Source organism: Elephas maximus, chromosome 13 (assembly GCF_024166365.1).
Source record: "Elephas maximus indicus isolate mEleMax1 chromosome 13, mEleMax1 primary haplotype, whole genome shotgun sequence".
Classification (NCBI taxonomy): domain Eukaryota; kingdom Metazoa; phylum Chordata; class Mammalia; order Proboscidea; family Elephantidae; genus Elephas; species Elephas maximus.
Genome location: NC_064831.1, coordinates 30,546,878 through 30,567,487, shown reverse-complemented (window position 1 = coordinate 30,567,487; position 20,610 = coordinate 30,546,878). Strand labels below are relative to the sequence as shown.

General features: G+C 46.0%; 1 protein-coding gene across 5 annotated transcripts in view; it reads left to right on the top strand.

The window, feature by feature from the left end:
* Positions 1-734: 734 nt before the first annotated feature.
* FHDC1 (FH2 domain containing 1) overlaps positions 735-20,610 on the top strand; it is a 43,565-nt gene continuing 23,689 nt past the window's right edge. The window contains exons 1-4 of one of the 5 annotated variants that reach the window (XM_049852726.1): positions 735-756; positions 8,179-8,814; positions 19,171-19,232; positions 19,956-20,058. In XM_049852726.1, coding sequence (XP_049708683.1) covers positions 8,317-8,814; positions 19,171-19,232; positions 19,956-20,058 — 663 coding nt within the window. In that variant the 5' untranslated portion in view covers positions 735-756; positions 8,179-8,316. Of the gene's footprint in view, positions 757-797; positions 1,503-2,559; positions 3,094-8,178; positions 8,815-19,170; positions 19,233-19,955; positions 20,059-20,610 lie in introns of those variants that run through there. The other 4 variants (XM_049852727.1, XM_049852724.1, XM_049852728.1 and 1 more) reach the window with 4 other exon arrangements.

Here is a 20,610-nt window from a genome sequence, read left to right as displayed (position 1 = left end):
TGGATGTAGGCTCCTCATCTGACAAGGTGGTAAAAGAAAAGGAGGGGATTCCTTTCTGCCCCTCACTTTTGATGTGCTGTGTGTGTAATTTAACTTTTGCCCTGGCAGTTAATATTCCTTTGGGATTGATATTAAGTTGCCGAGCCTGTGTTGCTCCTGTATTACATTTTCCCACTCTTGAGATTTTCTGTGACCTTAGTCGTGTATCTGTTTTTCTCCATGGCAAACGATTGTATGTGTGATCAGTGGCCAAGATGTGGGTTTTACGCTGGCACAGTTTTCGTTTTTACCCTAATAGCTTCTCTTTTCCTATGCAAGACTCGTAAATGGAAGCCGAGAAACTTTGTCCTAGGAGTTCAGGGGCTGAGGACCAGGGTGGAGAGGCGGAAGTCATCACGCACCAGAGGCTGAGAAAGCCCTGGTGGGTTGTCTGGGATTACCAGGACCGAGACCGAGGCAAAGGTAACAATGACTTCATCCTCGCAGAGGGCGCCTCCCCGCCCCAGCAGTTATTTCCGATCAGCAGGTTTGCCCAGGATAGGTTGTCTTAGACTGCACGCTGCTCACTGCCTGGCGTCACTAATCACTGTGAATAACGATTAAACTGTTTCCCCAGCTTCCTCCTGTTGGGAGCCTTTCCCCGATAGCGTCCGTTCATGCCGTCAGGCCTGGGATGGACTTCTCTTTGCTTTCAAACATCTGAAAGGTTTCTGTTACCACCGTCACTGAGGAGATTAAAAAAGAAGTAACAAACGTGTAGGTGGCAGGTACCTGGGAGGAGCTGACATTTAGGAATCTTCGACCGGGCTAGGATTGGGCTACAGGGGCTGGGACAGTTCGCTCCAGGGAGAAACAAGTGTGAGACAGAGGGGTGGCCTGGCGTGTGCATGTGTATGGGTGAGCGTGTGCGCACATGTGTGCGGTGTGTGCGTGCGCGCGTGAGCGCAGGGGAGGGTGCCCCGGACGCTGCAGCAGAGGCTCCTTTGTGGAAGGCACTTGCCTGTTCAGAAGCCAGCTGGGCCCCTCCCCTCGCTTGTTCCACTAGGACACCTGGTCCTTCTTCACAACTGGGTTTTCTTCGTCTCCCGCCGCCCTTACTTCCCTCAGCAGCGGACGGCTGGGCCCGCACCAGCCTTTGGGTGCGGGAGCCAGCGCGCCCCGCGGCGGCGTGCAGACCCTGGGGCCCCGGGCAGGTGGAGGCGAGCGCGGAGCCCGCGGCGCTCGGAGTGGAAGGGGCGGGCTGGGACGAGACGGAAAGGGCGTGCTGCCCTTTGCGGCGGGCGCCGGGAGCAGCCTCGGCTGCGGCATTGTTACCTGAGGCGGCAGCTGCGCCCCGCCCCGCGCCGCCCTGCCCCCTCGCGGTCTCCGGCGGTGCCGGCTGCAGTGACCGGAGAGAGGCGCGGCGCTGGGAGACAGCGGGCGGCCGGCTAGGGTGCGCGGCTGGAAGCTGCGGGCAGTCTGCGAGGCGGGAGCGGGAAGCTGCCGGGGAGCGCCAGCCGCGGGTGAGTGGGAGCCGCGGGGCCTGGGCAGGGGAGACCGCGGCGCTGGGGCGCGGGGAGCAGAGACTCCCGGTTCCGGAGGGCCTGGGTGGGGGGAATCGGTCAGGAGCCGGGCGGCAGCGCCGAGAAGAGCGGCCAGTGGCCTCGCTGGGAAGGCTGGGGAGGAGGTGTGCGCCCCCACTCCGGCGACTTTGTTGGCCGTACTCTCCGGCCGCAGAGGGCAGTGATCGGCCCCCTGAGGAGAAGACACGCTCCGTCGCGGGCCGTCTCCGGGTTGGACGTGGTTTAGCTTTAAATGCTAAGACTTGTAGATTAACTGCGTCCCCAGCTTGTCCCCGGCCCATCCGAAAGCAGGAGCCTAGTACAGAACGCGCGACCCGAGGCGCCGCGCTGCGGACCCTCGTGGGTGGGGAGCCACGACTTCCCCTCCTGACAGTGGTGCGGGCTTGGCGGGGACTGAGGCTGGACGACACGGACCGAGGGCCAGGTGATGCTGCTCTCTCACACTCCCTCTGGCCCTGCTAAGTTCAGGTTAGAAGTTGCGCCCCGCTCCTGTAGAAGTTTGAGGAAGAAGGGGGTGGACTGGCGAGTCACCCACACGGCGCTGCGGTGCCACCAGCTCGGGGACAGCGGACTCCCCGTTTAATCCCCCAACCTCCGTTTAAAACACCGGGAGTCTCCCGTATGTTTTTCTCTCCTCGTCTCGGCTCCGTTTCCGCGGAGCCGCAGTGCGGCCGCGGGGCTTTCTCGCCTGTGCCCGGGACACCGATCGGGGACGTGGGAAGAGGCCGCCGCGGAGGTTTCGCGGGGCCGCGGAGACCGGGCGACAGTAGCAGACACCCTGTCCGCGAACGCGGAGATCCCCATTTCGTTTCAAGCGTGCCACCTCCACCCCTCAAACTCCCCGCTTCTGTGCAGCGGCCCCCGAAGAGGGGCGGCCGCCGGGGTTGGGGTGGCGGGGGGGGAGGGCGGGTTCTGAACCAGGGGCCCCTCGGGGCGAGGGGGTGGGGCCGAAGCGATCCATTGCCCGCGCTGACCCGCCGGCGGAGGGGCCGGGAGCGCCCAATCAGCCGGGGGAGGGATGCGCTGGCGGGGCGGCTGCTGCAGCCGCTTCTGCGCCAGGACCGGGAGGACGCACGGCGCTCCCGGGAGCCGGAGGCTCAGCCCTTCCCAGGCGTCGTTCGGTAGGACCCCGGCGTCGGCCCGCTCGGGGCCGCTGTCTCCGCATGGCCGGCGGGTGGCCTGGCTCCAAGCGCGCCCTTGTCTTGCGCTGCGTCGGCCGCAGAGCCCGCGCGCGCCTGTGGGCGTCTATCTCCGCAGAGCACCGGCGCCCCCGCCCCCGGCCCTGCGCCCGCCAGCGGAGTGCTCCGGCTCGGCCCAGATAAGAAACGCCGGCTGCTGGCTTGCGGCTGCCGGCGGGGACCTCCCACTCGCGCATCTCTGGCTGCCGCCGGGCGCTGGATACAGGCCCCCGGGGATTCGGGTGGACGCGGCCGTGTGGCCGCCACCGGCGGGGACTCGCGACCCCTAAGAGCCCTTTGTGCGGCCGTCCGCCGGCTCCTGCGGCGGAGGCGGCCGCGCTGGTGGCGTTCTGGTGAGTGGCTGGTGCGGGATGCCGGGCGCAGGGTTGGGGGCGGAAAGAGGCAGTGGGCTTAGCAATGCAAAGACCTGGGAAACTGCTATATGCCCAGACCAACTTGAAAAAAAAAGCAGTGCCCTTGGTGCCCTACACACCGAATGTCTTCAGAACTTAGTGGTCAGTTTTTAAACATCTGTTTGGACAGAAATCACCCCTAGAGCCCGGCCGTCTGTGACCCCCCTCTGCTGGCCCACAGTTGGCTTCCTGGAAAGAGTAGCAAACGCTTGCCTGCCTTCCCTCTAGAGCATCCTTTGGCGCCCATGTGCTTGTATTTCCCTTGGTGATGAGACACTGAGAAAGTGAAAATGTACACTGAAAACTAGGCGTTCTTCCTCCGCGCTCAGGGTGTTGCTCTCGGGGTGTTAGGCATGTGACACGTTTATGTTGTGCCACAGATTAAGCGCGCTGAGTGGAAACACCGTGTCTTGGGCCTTTTTACTGCTGAGTGGAGTGCCAAGGGGAATAGCTGGAAGTCGGCATCGCTGGTTCACTGTGTGGTTGTATTGATTGACGTTCTATATTTAATAATCAAGGAAAAATTTGAAAGATAAGTGGGGGTGGTGGAGGAGCCTTTTCTCAAGTAGTGGAGTGAGAGCAAAAATTCCATATTTTAGAATTGCCTGTGCTTTTCCCACCCTTTCTTCTCCCAAAAGTAAAATAGAGATTTGTGTTCCTCAGCCTCTTCTCTCCAAACCTGTTTATCATCCAAAGGGTGTGGGCTAGTCTTTCTGTACCCCACCTCATCTGTGACACATGTCAGAAATCTGGGAGAAAGGTTTTCTGGCAGATTTTTCTTGGAGTTACTTTTAATTATTGCTCACCCGGAGGGTGAGTGACCAGCTGAACAACCAGGCCCCACTGACTCTCTGTCCAAAATTCCACGGCTCTAAACTGACTTTCAGGAACATGTTTTTCTCTTAAATGCCCTGTGAGATGAAGTACAAAGGCTATTTTCTTTCCTCCTGTGCACTCCCTTCAAGAGAGTGGCGCTTTAGGGACGTTTCTGACCAAGGGTAAAGCAGTGTTGGCTGTTTAGCAAGAGAGCTTTGGGGGAAGGGCCTCGGGGGCTTCTTTGAAGACTTTTATGAACTTTCTCGTTCTAAGACTTTTTGCTTGTGGACCAACCAGACTACATGACCACAGTATTCACTTATTAAAATTTCACGTAGTTAAAAGATACTCAACCAGGAAGGTCCAGCGTCAGACACACCTCTAATGGACCCTGATTAGCACTCAGGGAACTTGAAGAGAAGTTTGAATCTTCAGAGCCTAACAGTGGCAGTTCTGCCTTCTGTCCAGGGCCGGGCATCTGTTCTTAGAGATCAGCCTCAGCAGCCTTCTTTCCTACCGCTGAGGTCCCCAGTCTGTAGGTGAGATGTTAAATACCAGCCATCTCTGTCTGTCCAGAGGAGATTGATGGGACACTTGACATTTTCCACACAGAGCCAAGGCAGTCTCCGTTGTCCTGGCGGGCATTATGCGTTTCCATCTTTATGGTGGACAGTACCATAGTAAATCCAATGTTCTTTTTGTATCCTGTCTTTAAATATCTCATGGGGCTGTGGAACGGGTTAGAATGTCTGTTTGCACTGTCCTTTTCCTACCGTCTCTTCAGACTTTGGAAATTCTGGCCCGTGGGGAAGCCCCACTGAAGTCGTGCTGGTAGCGAAAGCATTGACATCTTGGCTAATCACTGCTGGTGAACTGATTCATTAGAAGCTGTTGGGTGGCTAGGATCCTTGCTTCTTGTTACCCTGGGAGAAAATGAGTCAGACAACATACCGGGGGTAGTGTTGTAAATTTTCTTTTGTTCCCTTAACTTTTTTTTGAAGAACATTCCTTCTTCAAATAGGGCAGTGGTTAGAATCATGTGATTGCGTAGCTAACATGTGTCACTTTTTATTTTAACAAGCCTTTATCTGGAAGAATTGCATTCTTTTGGGGCTTTGGTATGAGAAGATGGTGATGTTGCATACCCTCTGAGGGTATACCCTTTCTCACTATTAGTATCTCTACATTTTCTTTGTGAAGTTTAATGGCACTTCTGTGCATATACTTACACAGCACTGGATGAGTTCTAGCTTTCTAGGTTGGAAATGTTTTTTTGCTCATCATCGTTCTCAAGAGGGATGAACAAGTCAGCGTATCTGAAATTGGAGGTGAAATGGAGAGCTAGCAACTCTTCTATAAATGGGATATGTAACGTACACAAGTATTTTAAAATATGTAAGGGTAAACTGCCAGAATTACCTGTACAGTCTTGAAAAAAGAAGAGTTCAAATATAACTATAAATTGTAATTGACAATGAGTCATTTGCTTTAGGGAGGCCAACTCTGAAAACAGCCTAGTTATGCCCTGATGATACTTATGAAAACTCCTTCTAAAAGCCAGTTGGCTCTCAAATGAACTATAAACCTACTTGGATAAAATTTCCATTTCTACTTATTTAAAAAATTATCCAATTAACAGTTGGAAATGCCATTCCCTATCCACACATAGACAATTTTCAAAACTTAAATATTCGAATGTTTCGTAGTAACATTTGTTCTTGTAATGCAGAGATAATTTGATATAGAATCACTGGGTGTTGGAAAAGACAGATCTCACACACCTCATTATTTAGGAAGTGGGGAATGGAAATATTAAAGGTATGTTTCCAGCAGCCAGGGGCAACTTGGCATTTTGTTTATGAACCGAATACATATTTTAAAGCAAGTATAATGCTTGTGAAAATGAAGGGAAATCACATACATGGGACACCAGTTTGTTGTTGCTATTAATAATAGCTGTGTTGCAGGCACCTTGATAAAGACTTTACATGTATTAGCTTATTTATATTTATACAAACCAGTGAAACAGGTATATTTTCATATTATACATGAGGGTGCTGAAACATAGGTAAAATAACCTACCTTACCTTGGGTTGCCCATCTGGGAAGTTGCAGAACTGGGATCTGAGACAAAGGAGCCTGGAATCTCCACCTCTTCATCCCAAGGCAATCATGCCTTCGTATATAGTTCTGTAGAAAGCATTTCATAATATTGGAATGAATGATACTGGTGTACACCCAGGTAATGAGGCAGTATGGTTTGACCAGTCTGTCTTTGTAAGTATGGGCCTTGATGAACGATGCTGTCAAAGGATAAGCACGCTCGGAAGTCCAGGAACACGCCCGACATGTGGCACTTGGTGATCTGGAGGGAACAGCCCCTTTTCACACTAGCGTGGACACCCACTTGGCATCCTGCGCGGGGTCTCTTCCTCCCATCCCCACTTGCCTATTCTTATGCCTAAACAAATGTAGTTGTTTGGTCCCTGTTTTTCCATCAGGCCTGTCACAACCCAACACCAAAAAAAGTTTTTTCAATTTAATAAAAACACAGGCCACCAAAATAAGTTATTGACTGTGTGGATAAGGGATAGATATGTGGCCTTAGGTAGGATATGGGCAGTGTGCCTTTGTGTGTGTGTACTCTTCTTTGTGAATTAAATGAATAGTTTTTTTTTTTTTTATAAGGATCGGCACAAAGCTGGTTCCAAGGCGGAGGTTAAACATGTTCCAAATGTCGAATTTTTCCAAACCTCTGTTCCACTCCATCATCTCTAACGTCAGTGACTCCCCCGCCCCAACCCCAATACTCCCACTCTCGTCTTTGGGTTCGTAATTCGCTGCAACATCTCACAGAACTCACGAACCATACTTAGAGTTAAGTGGTTTATTAGGGAAGTAACAGAGTACAACTCGGGATCGAGATCAACTTGGAAGTGACAGGAACAACTCAGGACGCAGTTCCTCAATCAGGACAGCTTCTCCTCGCCCTCTGCCACCGGGCCCTGCTGGGGGCCTTCTTGGGCAAGTGCCGCACCTCTTAGCTCTGAGGATCGGCAAGCCCCACCACAGCCGTCTTGCACCCTCTCTCACTGTAATACGGAAGTATTAAAAGTCCTCTCTCTCTGTCTCTCCTCTCGCTCCCTCTCTGTGTTTCCCTTCAAACCTAGTGGGATGGCAAAACTGACCAATCCGCTTGTCAGGGTTTGAGAAACCTTATTTGTATGGTCCCACACCCAGGAGGGTGCCCTGTACCTTATATATATTATTAGCAAGCTGTCCAGTCCCCTTGGTGAGCCACAGGCACTCATTTGCTTAGTCCCACCCAGTCATTTGGTGGGAGCCACAAACTATGGCTAGAAGGGCCATATGAAGTAATTCACTGCACTGCAGAACTGTCTTGCAGAAGAAGCAAAAGAGGGGGGTGTGAGGAAAGCTCTCGTGGTTTCCAAAGAGTGGCTTAACTAGAGTCAAAACGATAGCTTTGGAAGGGACGATAGAGGTCGTTTAATGTATCCCAGCCTCCTGACTTCATAGATGAGAAAAAGTGAAGTCTAGGGAGCCAGAAGACCTCTGAAATGGGAAACAGTAAAGCTTCATTTAGAGCTGGAGCCTTTACTTCACATCTAGTGTTCTTTTCTCTATGCTGAAGGAAGCCACATCACCACTTAGAGCAAGAACATGGTGGCCCCAACTCCAGGGAAATGAGTTACGCCATTATTTTGTCATCTCCAAATGTCCTCCTACTACGAACAAGATGGAAGATGCCTTTTGACCCACTGATTGGTAGGGAACGTGCCCAGACTAGAGAAAGGCAGGGTCATTCGTGCCTTACATTTCAGCAATTTTCTTCCCTAGGGCTGCGCATCCATTGCCCAAAGAGAGGGAACCAGTTAGTAAGCATGTAGATTACTCATAAAACGAGCAATATTTGCTGAACCTTAGTGGATTTTCAATAAATAGGAGCTTTACTGTTTAAGAAAAGGTTTCCTAATTGGGCGTAGTGTTACTTATTTGACAGCATTTCCAAGTAGTAAAATCTGGTTGGTATTTAGGAAAGTATTAGTCTCTTTTCATGCACTTTTGGATGTGTTAACCCTCATTGATTTTAATATCCAACTAATGTGGGAGAACCTTACAGTTGCCTCTGGAGGGAAAAGCTATACTGATGTTGCTTATACTGACTTTCAAGTTGTTTTCTCTTTGTAGGTTTGGAATATGACATGAAGCAAAAGTGCCTTTTTTGTCTGGTGGCAGACCCGTGGGTGAAAAAGTATGACACAAGTTTGATGTTTGTGTCTGCTTTCTCAAGGTCAAGAAATTATCTCCTTAGAAGACAACAGTACTATGCATGTTATGAATTGTGTCTCCTTGGGCAGTGATAAAGAAAATGGGAATATCGCCACAGCAGGTGGATTCATGATTGGGCAAACGCCACCACCAGTGTCTCCTCCACCTCCTCCTCCACCCCCTCCACCTCCACCATGTCCGTTTTCAGGAGAAGGGTTTCTTTCCTCTCCTCCTCCCCCGCCACCACCTCCACTACCTGGGGGACCTCCAGTCCCTCCTCTGCCTCCAGGACTGCCCCCACCTTCTCACGTGAATGGATACAGTCACCTTGGGAAGAAGAAGCGGATGAGAAGCTTTTTTTGGAAAACCATTCCAGAGGAGCAAGTCCGTGGCAAAACCAACATCTGGACCTTGGCAGCCAGGCAACAGCATCACTATCAAATCGATACCAAGACCATCGAGGAGCTGTTTGGGCAGCAAGAAGACACCACCAAGTCTCCCGTTTCCAGGAGAGGAGGAGCTCTAAACTCATCCTTCAGGGATGCTCGAGAAGAGGTAAGAATGGGGCGTGAAGGGGTCATCTTCCACACAGTGCATTGTGCTCTGTTTGGGGTGTGCAGGCATTTCAAAAAATTGCTAAACTTCACTAAGAAAAAAGACAATGCAAGCGAATGTGCCCTGGAAATGATAGCAATGGCTATATAGGCTGGGCTCGAGCTGAGTAATACAAAGTGTGCGTGCTGCATTCTCCCAGACATCCCTGTGGATTATGACCTCATGTAGAGAACATGCTACTTGGGGGCCATGGCTCTTGGCCTCTCAGCCCTGTCCTGTCTCTAGCACATCTGTGTGGTTTCCCTGGTGGAGAAATTCTGCTGAAGCCCAGTAATGTTAGTCTCCGTCGAAACAAAAACTGAGTTCCTGAACTAGACTGGTAGCTATCTGGGGTTAACTAGGCTGTCTGGGACAAAACGCCTTTTGTTAAATCACGTCATCAACTAATATACATCCTATGGTCTTTACCCTTATTTCCCCCTCCAGTTTTCCTTCAGCAAGTGTTTTTGAGGTGGCCTTCATTCCTCAGACCTCTGAACTAAATTATGGCCATTGTGGAACAAAGATTTCCAGAGAGCCGAAGCATCGCTCTGTTTCCAGATAGACTTTACGAGAGGAAGTGTATTTCCCAGGTAACACTAAATGTGTTACTTAAAAAAAAAAAAATAAAGCTAGCAGTTGATAAGAAGTTAATGGAAAGCAAGACCCCAGAGTTACAAGTCGTCAAATATTGCGGAAACTGAATAAAAAACTGCACTTTTAAGTACTCTTAGTTTAGAAACACGAAAATAGAGAAGCCTCTGCTTGCTAGAAGAAATAATTAGGAAGCCAGGGTTTAAAAGGAAAGAATGCTCTGTGCTCCTGTGTGCGCATGTGCACATGCACGTACACGCAGCAACAGAAGTCCATCGTTTTTTTAAATCTGCTGCGAAGGAGCAGAGAAAATAGGCCAAAGATGGAGTTGACTAGATAAGGGAATGGGCAGGGCCCTGGAATGAAGAAGTAGCTTCTATGCATTATTGACTCCTTGAGCCAACAATCTTGTCCTCTTTTCCCTTTCTGGCTGAGGAACATGTCAGCTCCTCTCCATCAGTTCACTTGGGGACCCGTAAAGCTGGCTGCATGATCCCCTGTTGAAATAGCCAAGAGGCTATTTATTATAAAGTGCAGAGAAGGCTAGAGGGCGGGGGTTTAAGTCAATGGGAGTGAAACAGCTAGAACAGAAATAAGGAGAATGTTGACACAATGTGAAGAATGTAACCAATGTCACTGGTCATTATGACTGGAAGCTGTGGAGTGGGCACTGGTTTTGCTCCAAAAGTAAAATAAAATACTAATTAAAAAAAATAAAATAAGATGCAGAGAGCAGCGGGATTAGAATTGCTTTAGTGTAAACAATGAAATAAATCTGAGAAGGAAGTCTTCAGGAGAAACCTTAGGGCCCTCCAGTGCTGAACAGGCTTTCTCTGCCTCTTTCTTTTTCACAAAGACCTTTTTTTCCCTTCAAGTATCCTTTCAGTACTGGAAGGAGCAATAAATCATTTCCTTAGTATCCTGGCCTTTGCCCCAGCTTCCAACAGAGGTTCCTTATTGTACAGTAGGTCATTTCTAATCATGTCTACTACTCACTGAGATCCAAGAGTATTGGAGGCAAGAGTGAATGGACGTGGGCTGGAGTGCATGTCCCAGGAGAGCACCTGTAATAGAAGAGACCCGCCTATATGCCGCTGGGGTGGCAGCAAGCCACATGACAACGGGTGGCATCCTTTATGAAGGGTGGACATTTATTTTACCAAATGGTAGTTTAAGGGTGTACAGGGAACTTGCTGCTTTATGTTTTTGAATTAAAGAGAGGTTAAGAATCACTCAGGGAACAAAACAAGACTAAAGGGGTGCACCAGCCTTGGGGCAGGGACTGGAAGGCAGGAAGAAACAGGAAAGCTGGTAATAGGGAACCCAGGGTTGAGAAGGGAGGGTGCTGACATGTTGTTGGGTTGTTAATCAATGTCATAGAACAATGTGTATACTAACTGATGAGAAACTAGTTTGTTCTGTAAACCTTCATCTAAAGTACCATAAGAAAAATAAATATGTTTCCCAGGTGGGGGGAATATCACTCGGGGGGGAGGGAAGTGCCAGGGGTATGGCACCTTTTCCTGGCTATGGCAGAAACAAAAATATCCATTTCCTTAAAAAAAAAAAACTTTCCCTTCATCTTTCTCCTGTCCTGTACCCAGCTGGATCTTTACTTTTAGAACTTGTAGGTCTTGATCTTAGAAATAGCATACTAGAAAGAAATATTAAATCCCCATGATTATGTATTATAACTAATCTAACTCTTCAACTGTTTAATATTCAGGTTATGATAAGTAGTTCAGGTATAGATTTAGGTGATATTGTCACATAACAGAGGTCATCCAGAATTATTTTCAGTTTCTTCTGCTGTGTCCAACACAGGTAGAAGTATTATATATATATATTTTTTCCATAACAGAATATAAAAAAAAAAAAAAGAATATAGTACAAGCTATTTTCTTTTCTCATTAGATTTTCTTCTAAAGAAGTTATAACTCTTTAGAGCTACAGTCTAAGAAAGGTCAGTAATGAATCCTCCAGCTCACTCTCGAGTAAGCAAATTCCAAGGTTGAAAGCAGTAGCCCTCTGTGTGGCCTGGAGAACACCTTAAACAGCATGTTCAGCGGAAGGACAGACCCAGAGCCTGGATGCATGACATCAACACTTTACAACTCAGGCCGTAATTCTGGAGGTTGAGATGTGCTGAGGATCAGATTCTGTCCCCTTAAAACGTAATAACCGCCTACAGAAATGGCCTGGCAGTATGTGGCCGGCTTATACTTTAAAGGGCTTATAAAGTCTTATAAGTAAGTTCCATTATACCCCAAAAGGAGAAGTTGTTGGAAGATAGGAGAGGTTTGAGCTTGGGAATGGCCGAACTGAGAAGGAACGATACTGAAAACAGTAAATTAGAGCAATTAGTAGGGAAAACAAAAAGGTTATAAAATTTTACTAGGCTTATACCCTTGTTACCTAAAAATTACCTTGAAGAAACTACAGATGTGATGGTACAATAGTGATTAAACCATAATAAGGTAATTAGAAATAGCAAAGATATACTACTGGGGATTTAAAAAAAAAACGGTTTAGCTGCAACTCCACCTTCTTTGCAGAGTTCACTGATGTCACCCCTCAGGTTCCATTGGTGCCTGCCGATCTGTTACCAGTGTTCCTCCGTCCTCCTCAGAGACTCACACACTAATGTTGGTTGGGTCTGTATGTGTCTCTTTCTGCCGTAGGACCTGTTATCCTCCAGAGAAAAGTAAATGTAACTCAACTGGACAAAATTGAACCAAGGGAGCAAAAGGTCTTACAAGGTATCAAAAGATCAAAATTGAGATTCACATACACACACACAAAAACACAGTTGTTAACATTTGAAATCATTTACCACGATGGCTATAGCAATATTACATTGACCAGATAGGAAATAACTAAAATTGCTTATTAGAAAAAAAGGGAGAGTGGGAGAGAGAAAGGAAGGATGGAAGGAAGGAAGACTGCTTTTGCTAAATTTATGAGAGATGATGTTTTCCTTTCCTACATGGTACTTCAGGTATCAGTCTATCCCAGCTAATGTTATGATCCCATATATTCTAGAATTATGGGACATGGCCATAATAGAGTGTTTAAAATGTATTTTAAAAAATAATATACTTGAACTGGGTTTTCATTTCTTTCTAAAGTGTGGGAGTGGGTGCAATTCCCAACTGACAGGCAATCAAAATTTTAAAAAAGGAAAACCACCCAAAACCAAAAGCTAAGTTCATGTTGGAGGCTACAGGAAGATTGTTTTGCTTTTCAGAATATGAAGTGGAATTGAAATAACCACTTTTTAGTGTTACTTAAGTAGGTATACTGAAATGAACATGGTTTAAAAAGTTTTCTTCCTTTAGAGGACATGAAAGGCAAATTTTGAGGTGGATTGATACTAGGTGAAGGAACAAGAATTGTAGGGAAGAAACTAGGAGAGCTTGTGGGAGTTTTTAGGGAGGGGGTGGTGCAGGCGTTCACACACCCTCTTCTAAGGAGCGTAGTACCTCTGTCTTAATGTTCCCAAGGGCCACCGAACCATAGGCCATCCAGCAGTCTGTGGGGTGACTGTCATCACCGGCAGGTCTCCCTCACATCCCAGTGGGAAATCCTTGGATTGAGTTGAATGCATTACCTTACGTTGTAGCTCCCCTGCTCACCAGGAATGGGTTAACTCTCTCACATGTCTGTCAGTTTTTTGTACTGTGGGGGCTTGTGTGTTGCTGTGATGCTGGAAACTATGCCACTGGTATTCAGATACCAGCAGGGTCACCCATGGAGGACAGGTTTCAGCTGAGCTTCCAGACTAAGACAGACTAGGAAAAATGACCCGGCAGTCTACTTCTGAAAAGCATTAGCCAGTGAAAACCTTATGAAGAGTAGTGGAACATTGTCTGAAACAGTGCAGGAGGATGAGCCCCCGAAGGTTGGAAGGCACTCAAAAGATGACTGGGGAAGAGCTGCCTCCTCCAAGTAGAGTCAACCTTAATGACATGGGTGGAGTAAAGCTTTTGGGACTTTCGTTTGCTGATGTGGCACAACTCAAAATGAGAAGAAACAGCTGCAAAAATCCATTAATAATTGGAACCTAGAAAGTACGAAATATGAATCTAAGGAAATTGGAAATTGTCAAAAATGAAACATCGATATCCTAGGTATTAGTGAGCTGAAATTGACTTTAAAGGTCTTATAAAGTCTTATAAGTAAGTTCCATTATACCCCAAAAGGAGAAGTTGTTGGCAGATAGGAGAAGTTTGAGCTTGGGAATGGCCGAACTGAGGAGGAACAATACTGAAAACAGTATGGCCATTGTGAATCATATAGTCTACTATGCTAGGAATGATAACTCGGAGAGGAATGGTGTTGCATTCATCATCAAAAAGAATGTTTCAAGATCTATCCTGAACTACAACGCTGTCAGTGATAGGATAATATCCATACGCCTACAAGGAAGACCAGTTAATACGACTATTAGTCAAATATACGCACCAACCACTAGGGCCAAAGATGAAGAAATAGAAGTTTTTATCAGCTGCTGCAGTCTGAAATCAATTGAACATGCAATCAAGATGCATTGGTAATTACTGGTGATTGGAATGCGAAAGTTGGAAACAAAGGAGAAGGATAAGTAGTTGGAAAATATGGTCTTGGTGATAGAAACAATGCCGGAGATTGAATGATAGAATTTTGCAAGACCAACGACTTCTTCATTGCAAATACCTTCTTTCACCAACATAAACAGCGACTATACTTAAAAAAAAAAAAAAAAAAAATACACAGGGACCTCGCCAGATGGAACACACAGAAATCAAATTGACTACATCTGTGGAAAGAGACGATGGAAAAGCTCAATATCATCAGTCAGAACAAGGCCAGGGGCCGACTGTGGAACAGACCATCAATTGCTCATGTGCAAGTTCAAGCTGAACATGAGGAAAATCAGAACAAGTCCACGAGAGCCAAAATATGACCTTGAGTATATCCCACCTGAATTTAGAGACCATCTCAAGAACAGATTTGACGCATCGAACACTAGTGACCGAAGACCAGATGAGTTGTGCAAGGACATTATCCATGAAGAAAGCAAGAGGTCACTGAAAAGACAGGAAAGAAAGAAAAGACCAAGATGGATGTCAGAGGAGACTCTGAAACTTGCTCTTGAGCGTCGAGCAGCTAAAGCAATAGGAAGAATTGATGAAGTAAAAGAACTGAACAGAAGATTTCAAAGGGCCTCTCGAGAAGACAAAGTATTATAATGACACGTGCAAAGAGCTGGAGATGGAAAACCAAAAGGGAAGAACACGCTCGGCGTTTCTCAAGCTGAAAGAACTGAAGAAAAAATTCAAGCCTCCAGTTGCAATAGTGAATATTTTCTGTGGGGAAAATATTAAATGACTCAGGAAGCATCAAAAGAAGATGGAAGGAATACACAGAGTCATTATACCAAAAAGAATTAGTCGATATTCAGCCATTTCAAGAGGTGGCGTATGATCAGGAACCGATGGTACTGAAGGAAGAAGTCCAAGCTTCTCTGAAGGCATTGGCGAAAAACAAGGCTCCAGGAATTGATGGAATATCAATTGAGATGTTTCAACAAACAGGTGCAACGCTGGAGGTGCTCACTTGTCTATGCCAAGAAATATGGAAAACAGCTTCCTGGCCAACTGACTGGAAGAGATCCATATTTATGCCTATTCCCAAGAAAAGTGATCCAACTGAGTGTGGAAATTATAGGACAATATCATTAATATCACACGCAAGCAAAATTTTGCTGAAGATCGTTCAAAAATGGCTGCAGCAGTATATCGACAGGAAACTGCCAGAAACTCAGGCTGGTTTCAGAAGAGGACATGGAACCAGGGATATCATTGCTGATGTCAGATGGATCCTGGCTGAAAGCAGAGAATACCCGAAGGATGTTTACCTGTGTTTTATGGATTATGCAAAGGCATTTGAACTATGTGGATCATAACAAACTATGGATAACACTGCGAAGAATGGGAATTCCAGAACATTTAATTGTGCTTATGAGGAACCTTTACAGAGATCAAGAGGCAGTTGTTCGGACAGAACAAGGGGATACTGATCGGTTTAAAGTCAGGAAAGGTGTGCGTCAGGGTTGTATTCTTTCACCATACCTATTTAATCTGTATGCTGAACAAATAATCCGAGAAGCTGGACTATATGAAGAAGAAGGGGGCATCAGGATTGGAGGAAGACTCATTAACAACCTGCGTTATGCAGATGACACAACCTTGCTTGCTGAAAGTGAAGAGGACTTGAAGCACTTACTAATGAAGATCAAAGACCACAGCCTTCAGTATGGATTACACCTCAACATAAAACAAAAATCCTCACAACTGGACCAATGAGCAACATCATGATAAACGGAGAAAAGATTGAAGTTGTCAAGGATTTCATTTTACTTGGATCCACAATCAACAGCCATGGAAGCAACAGTCAAGAAATCAAAAGACGCATTGCATTGGTTAAATCTGCTGCAAAGGACCTCTTCAAAGTGTTGAAGAGCAAAGATGTCACCCTGAAGACTAAGGTGTGCCTGACCTAAGCCATGGTATTTTCAATCATATCATATGCATGTGAACGCTGGACAATGAATAAGGAAGACTGAAGAAGAGTTGACGCCTTTGAATTGTGGCGTTGGCAAAGAATATTGAATATACCATGGACTGCCAAAAGAACGAACAAATCTGTTTTGGAAGAAGTGCGGCCAGAATGCTCCTTAGAGGCAAGGATGGCGAGACTGCGTCTTACATACTTTGGACATGTTGTCAGGAGGGATCAGTCCCTGGAGAAGGACATCATGCTTGGCAGAGTACAGGGTCAGTGGAAAATAGGAAGACCCTCAACAAGGTGGATTGACACAGTGGCTGCAACAATGATCTCAAGCATAACAACGATTGTAAGGATGGTGCAGGACCGGGCAGTGTTTCGTTCTGTAGTGCATAGGGTCGCTGTGAGTCAGAACCGACTTGACGGCACCTAACGACAACAAACAACTGGTAGGAGAATGTAGGCTTGTAATAGAAGGAGCCCTGATGGTGTAATGGTTAAGCGCTCAGCCGCTAACTGAAGGGCCAGTGGTTCAAACCCACTGGCTGCTCCTTGGGAGAAAAGACCTGGCAATGTGCACTGGTAAAGATTACAGCCTAGGAAACCCTATGAGGCAGTTCCACCAGTCATTTAGGGTCACTGTGAATCGGAATTGACTCGGTGGTACACAGCGGAAAAGCTGGTGAACTCTGTAGTCCATTGGCTGCATCTGCTGTTGCAGACACTGACTTCAGTGGTGGGCCTGCCTACAGGTCCTGGGCTGGCCAAAAGAGAGGGTTATGGATTGACTAGAGTGGAAGGGGGGCGGGGTGGCCCGGGCTCATTCATGAGCCAGGTTGGTTCATCCTGTTCTTCTTCAGGCGAGATGTCTATGACTTCCAAGCTTGGACAGCCAGTGAGTCCCCAGAGATCCTATGTGCAAATTCCATTGCCCTGAGTGATTCCAAAGCACCACCCAATCCCACACAGATTCGTTTCTCAATTGCCCAGCTTTGAGGCTGCAAGCATTTGGGAAGTAAGATAAGCTAATTTGCATGTATAGTGACAACTGTCTTTAAAGGACTTCAACAACCACCTTTATAAACACCTCTGTAGAAGGGTCAAGAGTGGTAACTATGAGAAAGAGGCTCCTAATGCAGAGGAGGTCTAGGGATATCAGGAAAGAGTGGGCTGTCCCCACGTTATCAGTTGTCTCGTTTTCTTTGGTTTGGACAAGGTTCTGGGCTTTGATTTCCCTCTAAGTGCCCAGGTTTTTCCTTAGGGGATATTACTGACTTCCTTAAATTGGTGAATGGTTTCTGAGGCCCCACCTCAAGCTGTGAACAGCAGTTCCTTGAGGCTGTGGCTGCCTCTTTATTGAATGTGGTGGGCTACTCCTTTAGGGCTAAGGAAGTCCTTAGGCTCCTGGCAGGTGTCTTAACTGGTAGGAAAATGACTTCTGTCCATCCTCCCACAGATACACCTCTAGGGCTACCAGGGGACTTGGCCAGGCACTGCAGATGGCTTTCTATAAATCTGCCCCCCATTCCTAAAAAAAATCCCCCTGTGAATACCACTAGGGGCCCTGGTGGCACAGTGGTTAAGAGCTTGGCTGCTAACCAAAAGCACATAGTTTTCTGTCCTAATAAATTTAGATTCCTCTTTTTAGGGTGAGCTTTCCTTGTCAAAGCGTGTTAAGTTTGACCTGTTTTCTTCTCACCCTTTCTTTTCCTCCTTCTCTCCCCTCCTTTCACACTGAACTTGAACTGAAATCCCTGGGTAGGATTCCAATAAGAAGCCTGCCCTTCTAGCTTTGGGAGTTTATTTTATGGCTGGCAGGTGATTGTATTAATATGAAAAAAAGCTCTGGGTTAGTAAATAATGTGGTGGTTTAAGATTAGTCTTCAAAAGAAGGCAACCATACTTTTGTAAAAATTTAACCTCATAGCCAGGAAGTGACATTAACATCGGTTAACAGTCTTGCTGCTTCTAAGCATTCTTATAAACTTTGAAGCAGGCCCAGAGATCAGGAATTTAGTCTGAAACCTGATTCCCTTTTGTTCACAATGAATAACATACATTTGGAAGGGAAGGACATTATAACAACATTCCTATTATAGCTAGCCTCTCTTTATCAAAAAACAAGTGGAAAAAATTGCAGCAGTTTTAACGTTATCTTTCCTCCATACATCCTGGATATTTACTTCCAGAAAAATAAAAAGCTTCTGTATTAAAAAAAAAAAAGTAATAAGTTCAGTATAATTCCTAGGCTGATAAAACCCTTCCAGATTATTACTGTTGAGCCGTAAAAACCTGTTGCAATCAAAATCTGGGTTTTGATGATCCACTAGAATAGCTGCCATATTTCATCAGACCTAAGATGCCATACATTGTAAGACACATCCTAATTCCAGAGATGTTAAAGTGCAAAGTGTGCATCTTAGACTTGGTGAACTATAGCACCGGTTTTCCTTTTTTAATTCTGAGTAAATAAGATACACGATGCTTTCTTACTTCTTTCTAAAAGTGTTATTGGACATATATTTACTTTTTCAAAAAAATGTGAGTTTGCTTTTAGAAAACAGTTGAGCATTTTATGATGTTTCTGAAGATGACAGTAGATGTCCTTTAATATCCCTAAATTGGGGTTGTACAATGTCTTTACAGTTTTTTTTTTCCTTTTGCAGTTCAAGTCTCATATGATTCTTTCTAGGCTAAGACATCTGTGTCCAAATCATGGCTTTTAAGTGTGGGCTATATTATTCTAAGAGGAAATTGCTAAGTTAAAAAGATTTAAGTACACATCTATTTTAAAACATATATAACTATACAGTTAAGGAACTATAATATTGAAGAAAGTTGGGAGATAATAATATTTTAATTTAGTGTTCATAAAATTATATTAAAGCCAACCCGCTGCTGTCGAGTTGATTCCGACTCATAGCGACCCTATAGGACAGAATAGACCTGCCCCATAGGGTTCCCAAGGAGCGGCTGGTGAATTCAAACCGCCAACCTTTTGGTTAGCAGCCAAACTCTTAACCAGTCTGCCATCAGGGTTTCCAAAATTTGCACAGTGGAGATTACTTTCTTATAAATTAGTTTTGTACTTTGATGGGTTTTACTTTTCTTCTTTCCTCTAACTCTTTTTTACTTGTACTTTAATAATCTTCTGTCTCTACATTTTTTTTCCAGATTACTATCTTGGATGCAAAGCGGAGCATGAACACTGGGATATTTCTTAAGCAATTTAAGAAGTAAGATTTTTGTATACTTTGGTTATATCCATGCTCTGAGCGTCACCTGGGTGTGACTGAGCCGAAACTCCAATTCTGAGTGAAAATCATTCCTCATGCATTCAAATCCCTTTTAGATGCATGCCTTGATGAATTTGCAGGGGTCTGTCATGTTCTGCTGTTTTCCTTCAGGAAAACATAATTCAGTGGCTTCAAGTACAGCGAGAATGGCCCTGGGGTGTCCATTCAAGCCTGTCATGCCAGGAAATTTATAGATTCATCTTTAGCGTTGCCCCTTGAGTATAGGTTGGAACTGGTAAGTTAAACAGCTATTAAATTTGAGGGTTTTAAGTGGAAAGGAGAAGGCTCTCCAGGAGTTCCAGTGAGACCGAAGATGATTTTTCTATCCTCTCAAAGGAGAGTCCCAGGGACTATTCCTGCCTTAAGCCTTTCTGGGATGCCCCAGGCTGGTTTTCTGGTTGAAGGGGTCTCTGGGTGTTCAGGATCCCATGTTGTGAAGGGGTCTCTGGGTGTTCAGGATCCCATGTTGTGAAGGGGTCTCAGGGTGTTCAGGATCCCAAGTTTCCCTTCAGTGGTGCTGATGTGAGCGTTGACCCTATACTGCCGGTCAGGCTGGGGAGAAGGTGGGTGGAAAGGAAGGTGGAGGTGCTTTGTTTTCATCCCCACCGGCTAGTTTCTGTTGCCACTCCAGTAAACGTGAACTGGAATCTGTATCTTTTCAAGGTCTCCTCAGTCCGTTGTGGAAGATATCCATCAAGGAAGGAGTGAGCACTATGGATCGGAGACCTTGCGAGAGTTGCTTAAGCTTTTGCCAGAGTCAGAAGAGGTAAGGAATTTGGCACACGCTTGTTAGATGTGAGAAGTGATGATCAAAGTGTAATATTTTTAGGAGTGTCAAAACTGACATTGGAAAGGCACTGGCCTATCCGGACCCCTGAATTTTCTCACGTAAAAGTAAAAGGTGACCCACTAGAAAGAGCATGGGTTAAGAGTCAGAATCTATGTGCAAATGTGAGCCATCGTACCCTTACCAGAGAAACGCGAACAAGCTTCTTAACTCCTGTGGACTCTATTTTCCTCACCTGTAAAGTGAGGATAATGATGCTTACATCATTGGGTTGTCAGATGATTAAATCCTAGTTACATATCTAACATGGTACTTGGCACATGGGGGCTTAATAAGTTTTAGTTCTCTTTTCCATCCTCTAATGACCGTTTCTGCCTCGGGTGAAGCCAGGTTATTTTGAATTATGTATTTAAAAAAAAGAAAACAACCATTTTTCGTTGCTCCAAAAATTTGAAGAGGTGGGTAAACTGTAAGTAACTGTTGTCGACACAATTGCCTAAAGACTAGAAATTTCTGTTGTAGTAACACAGT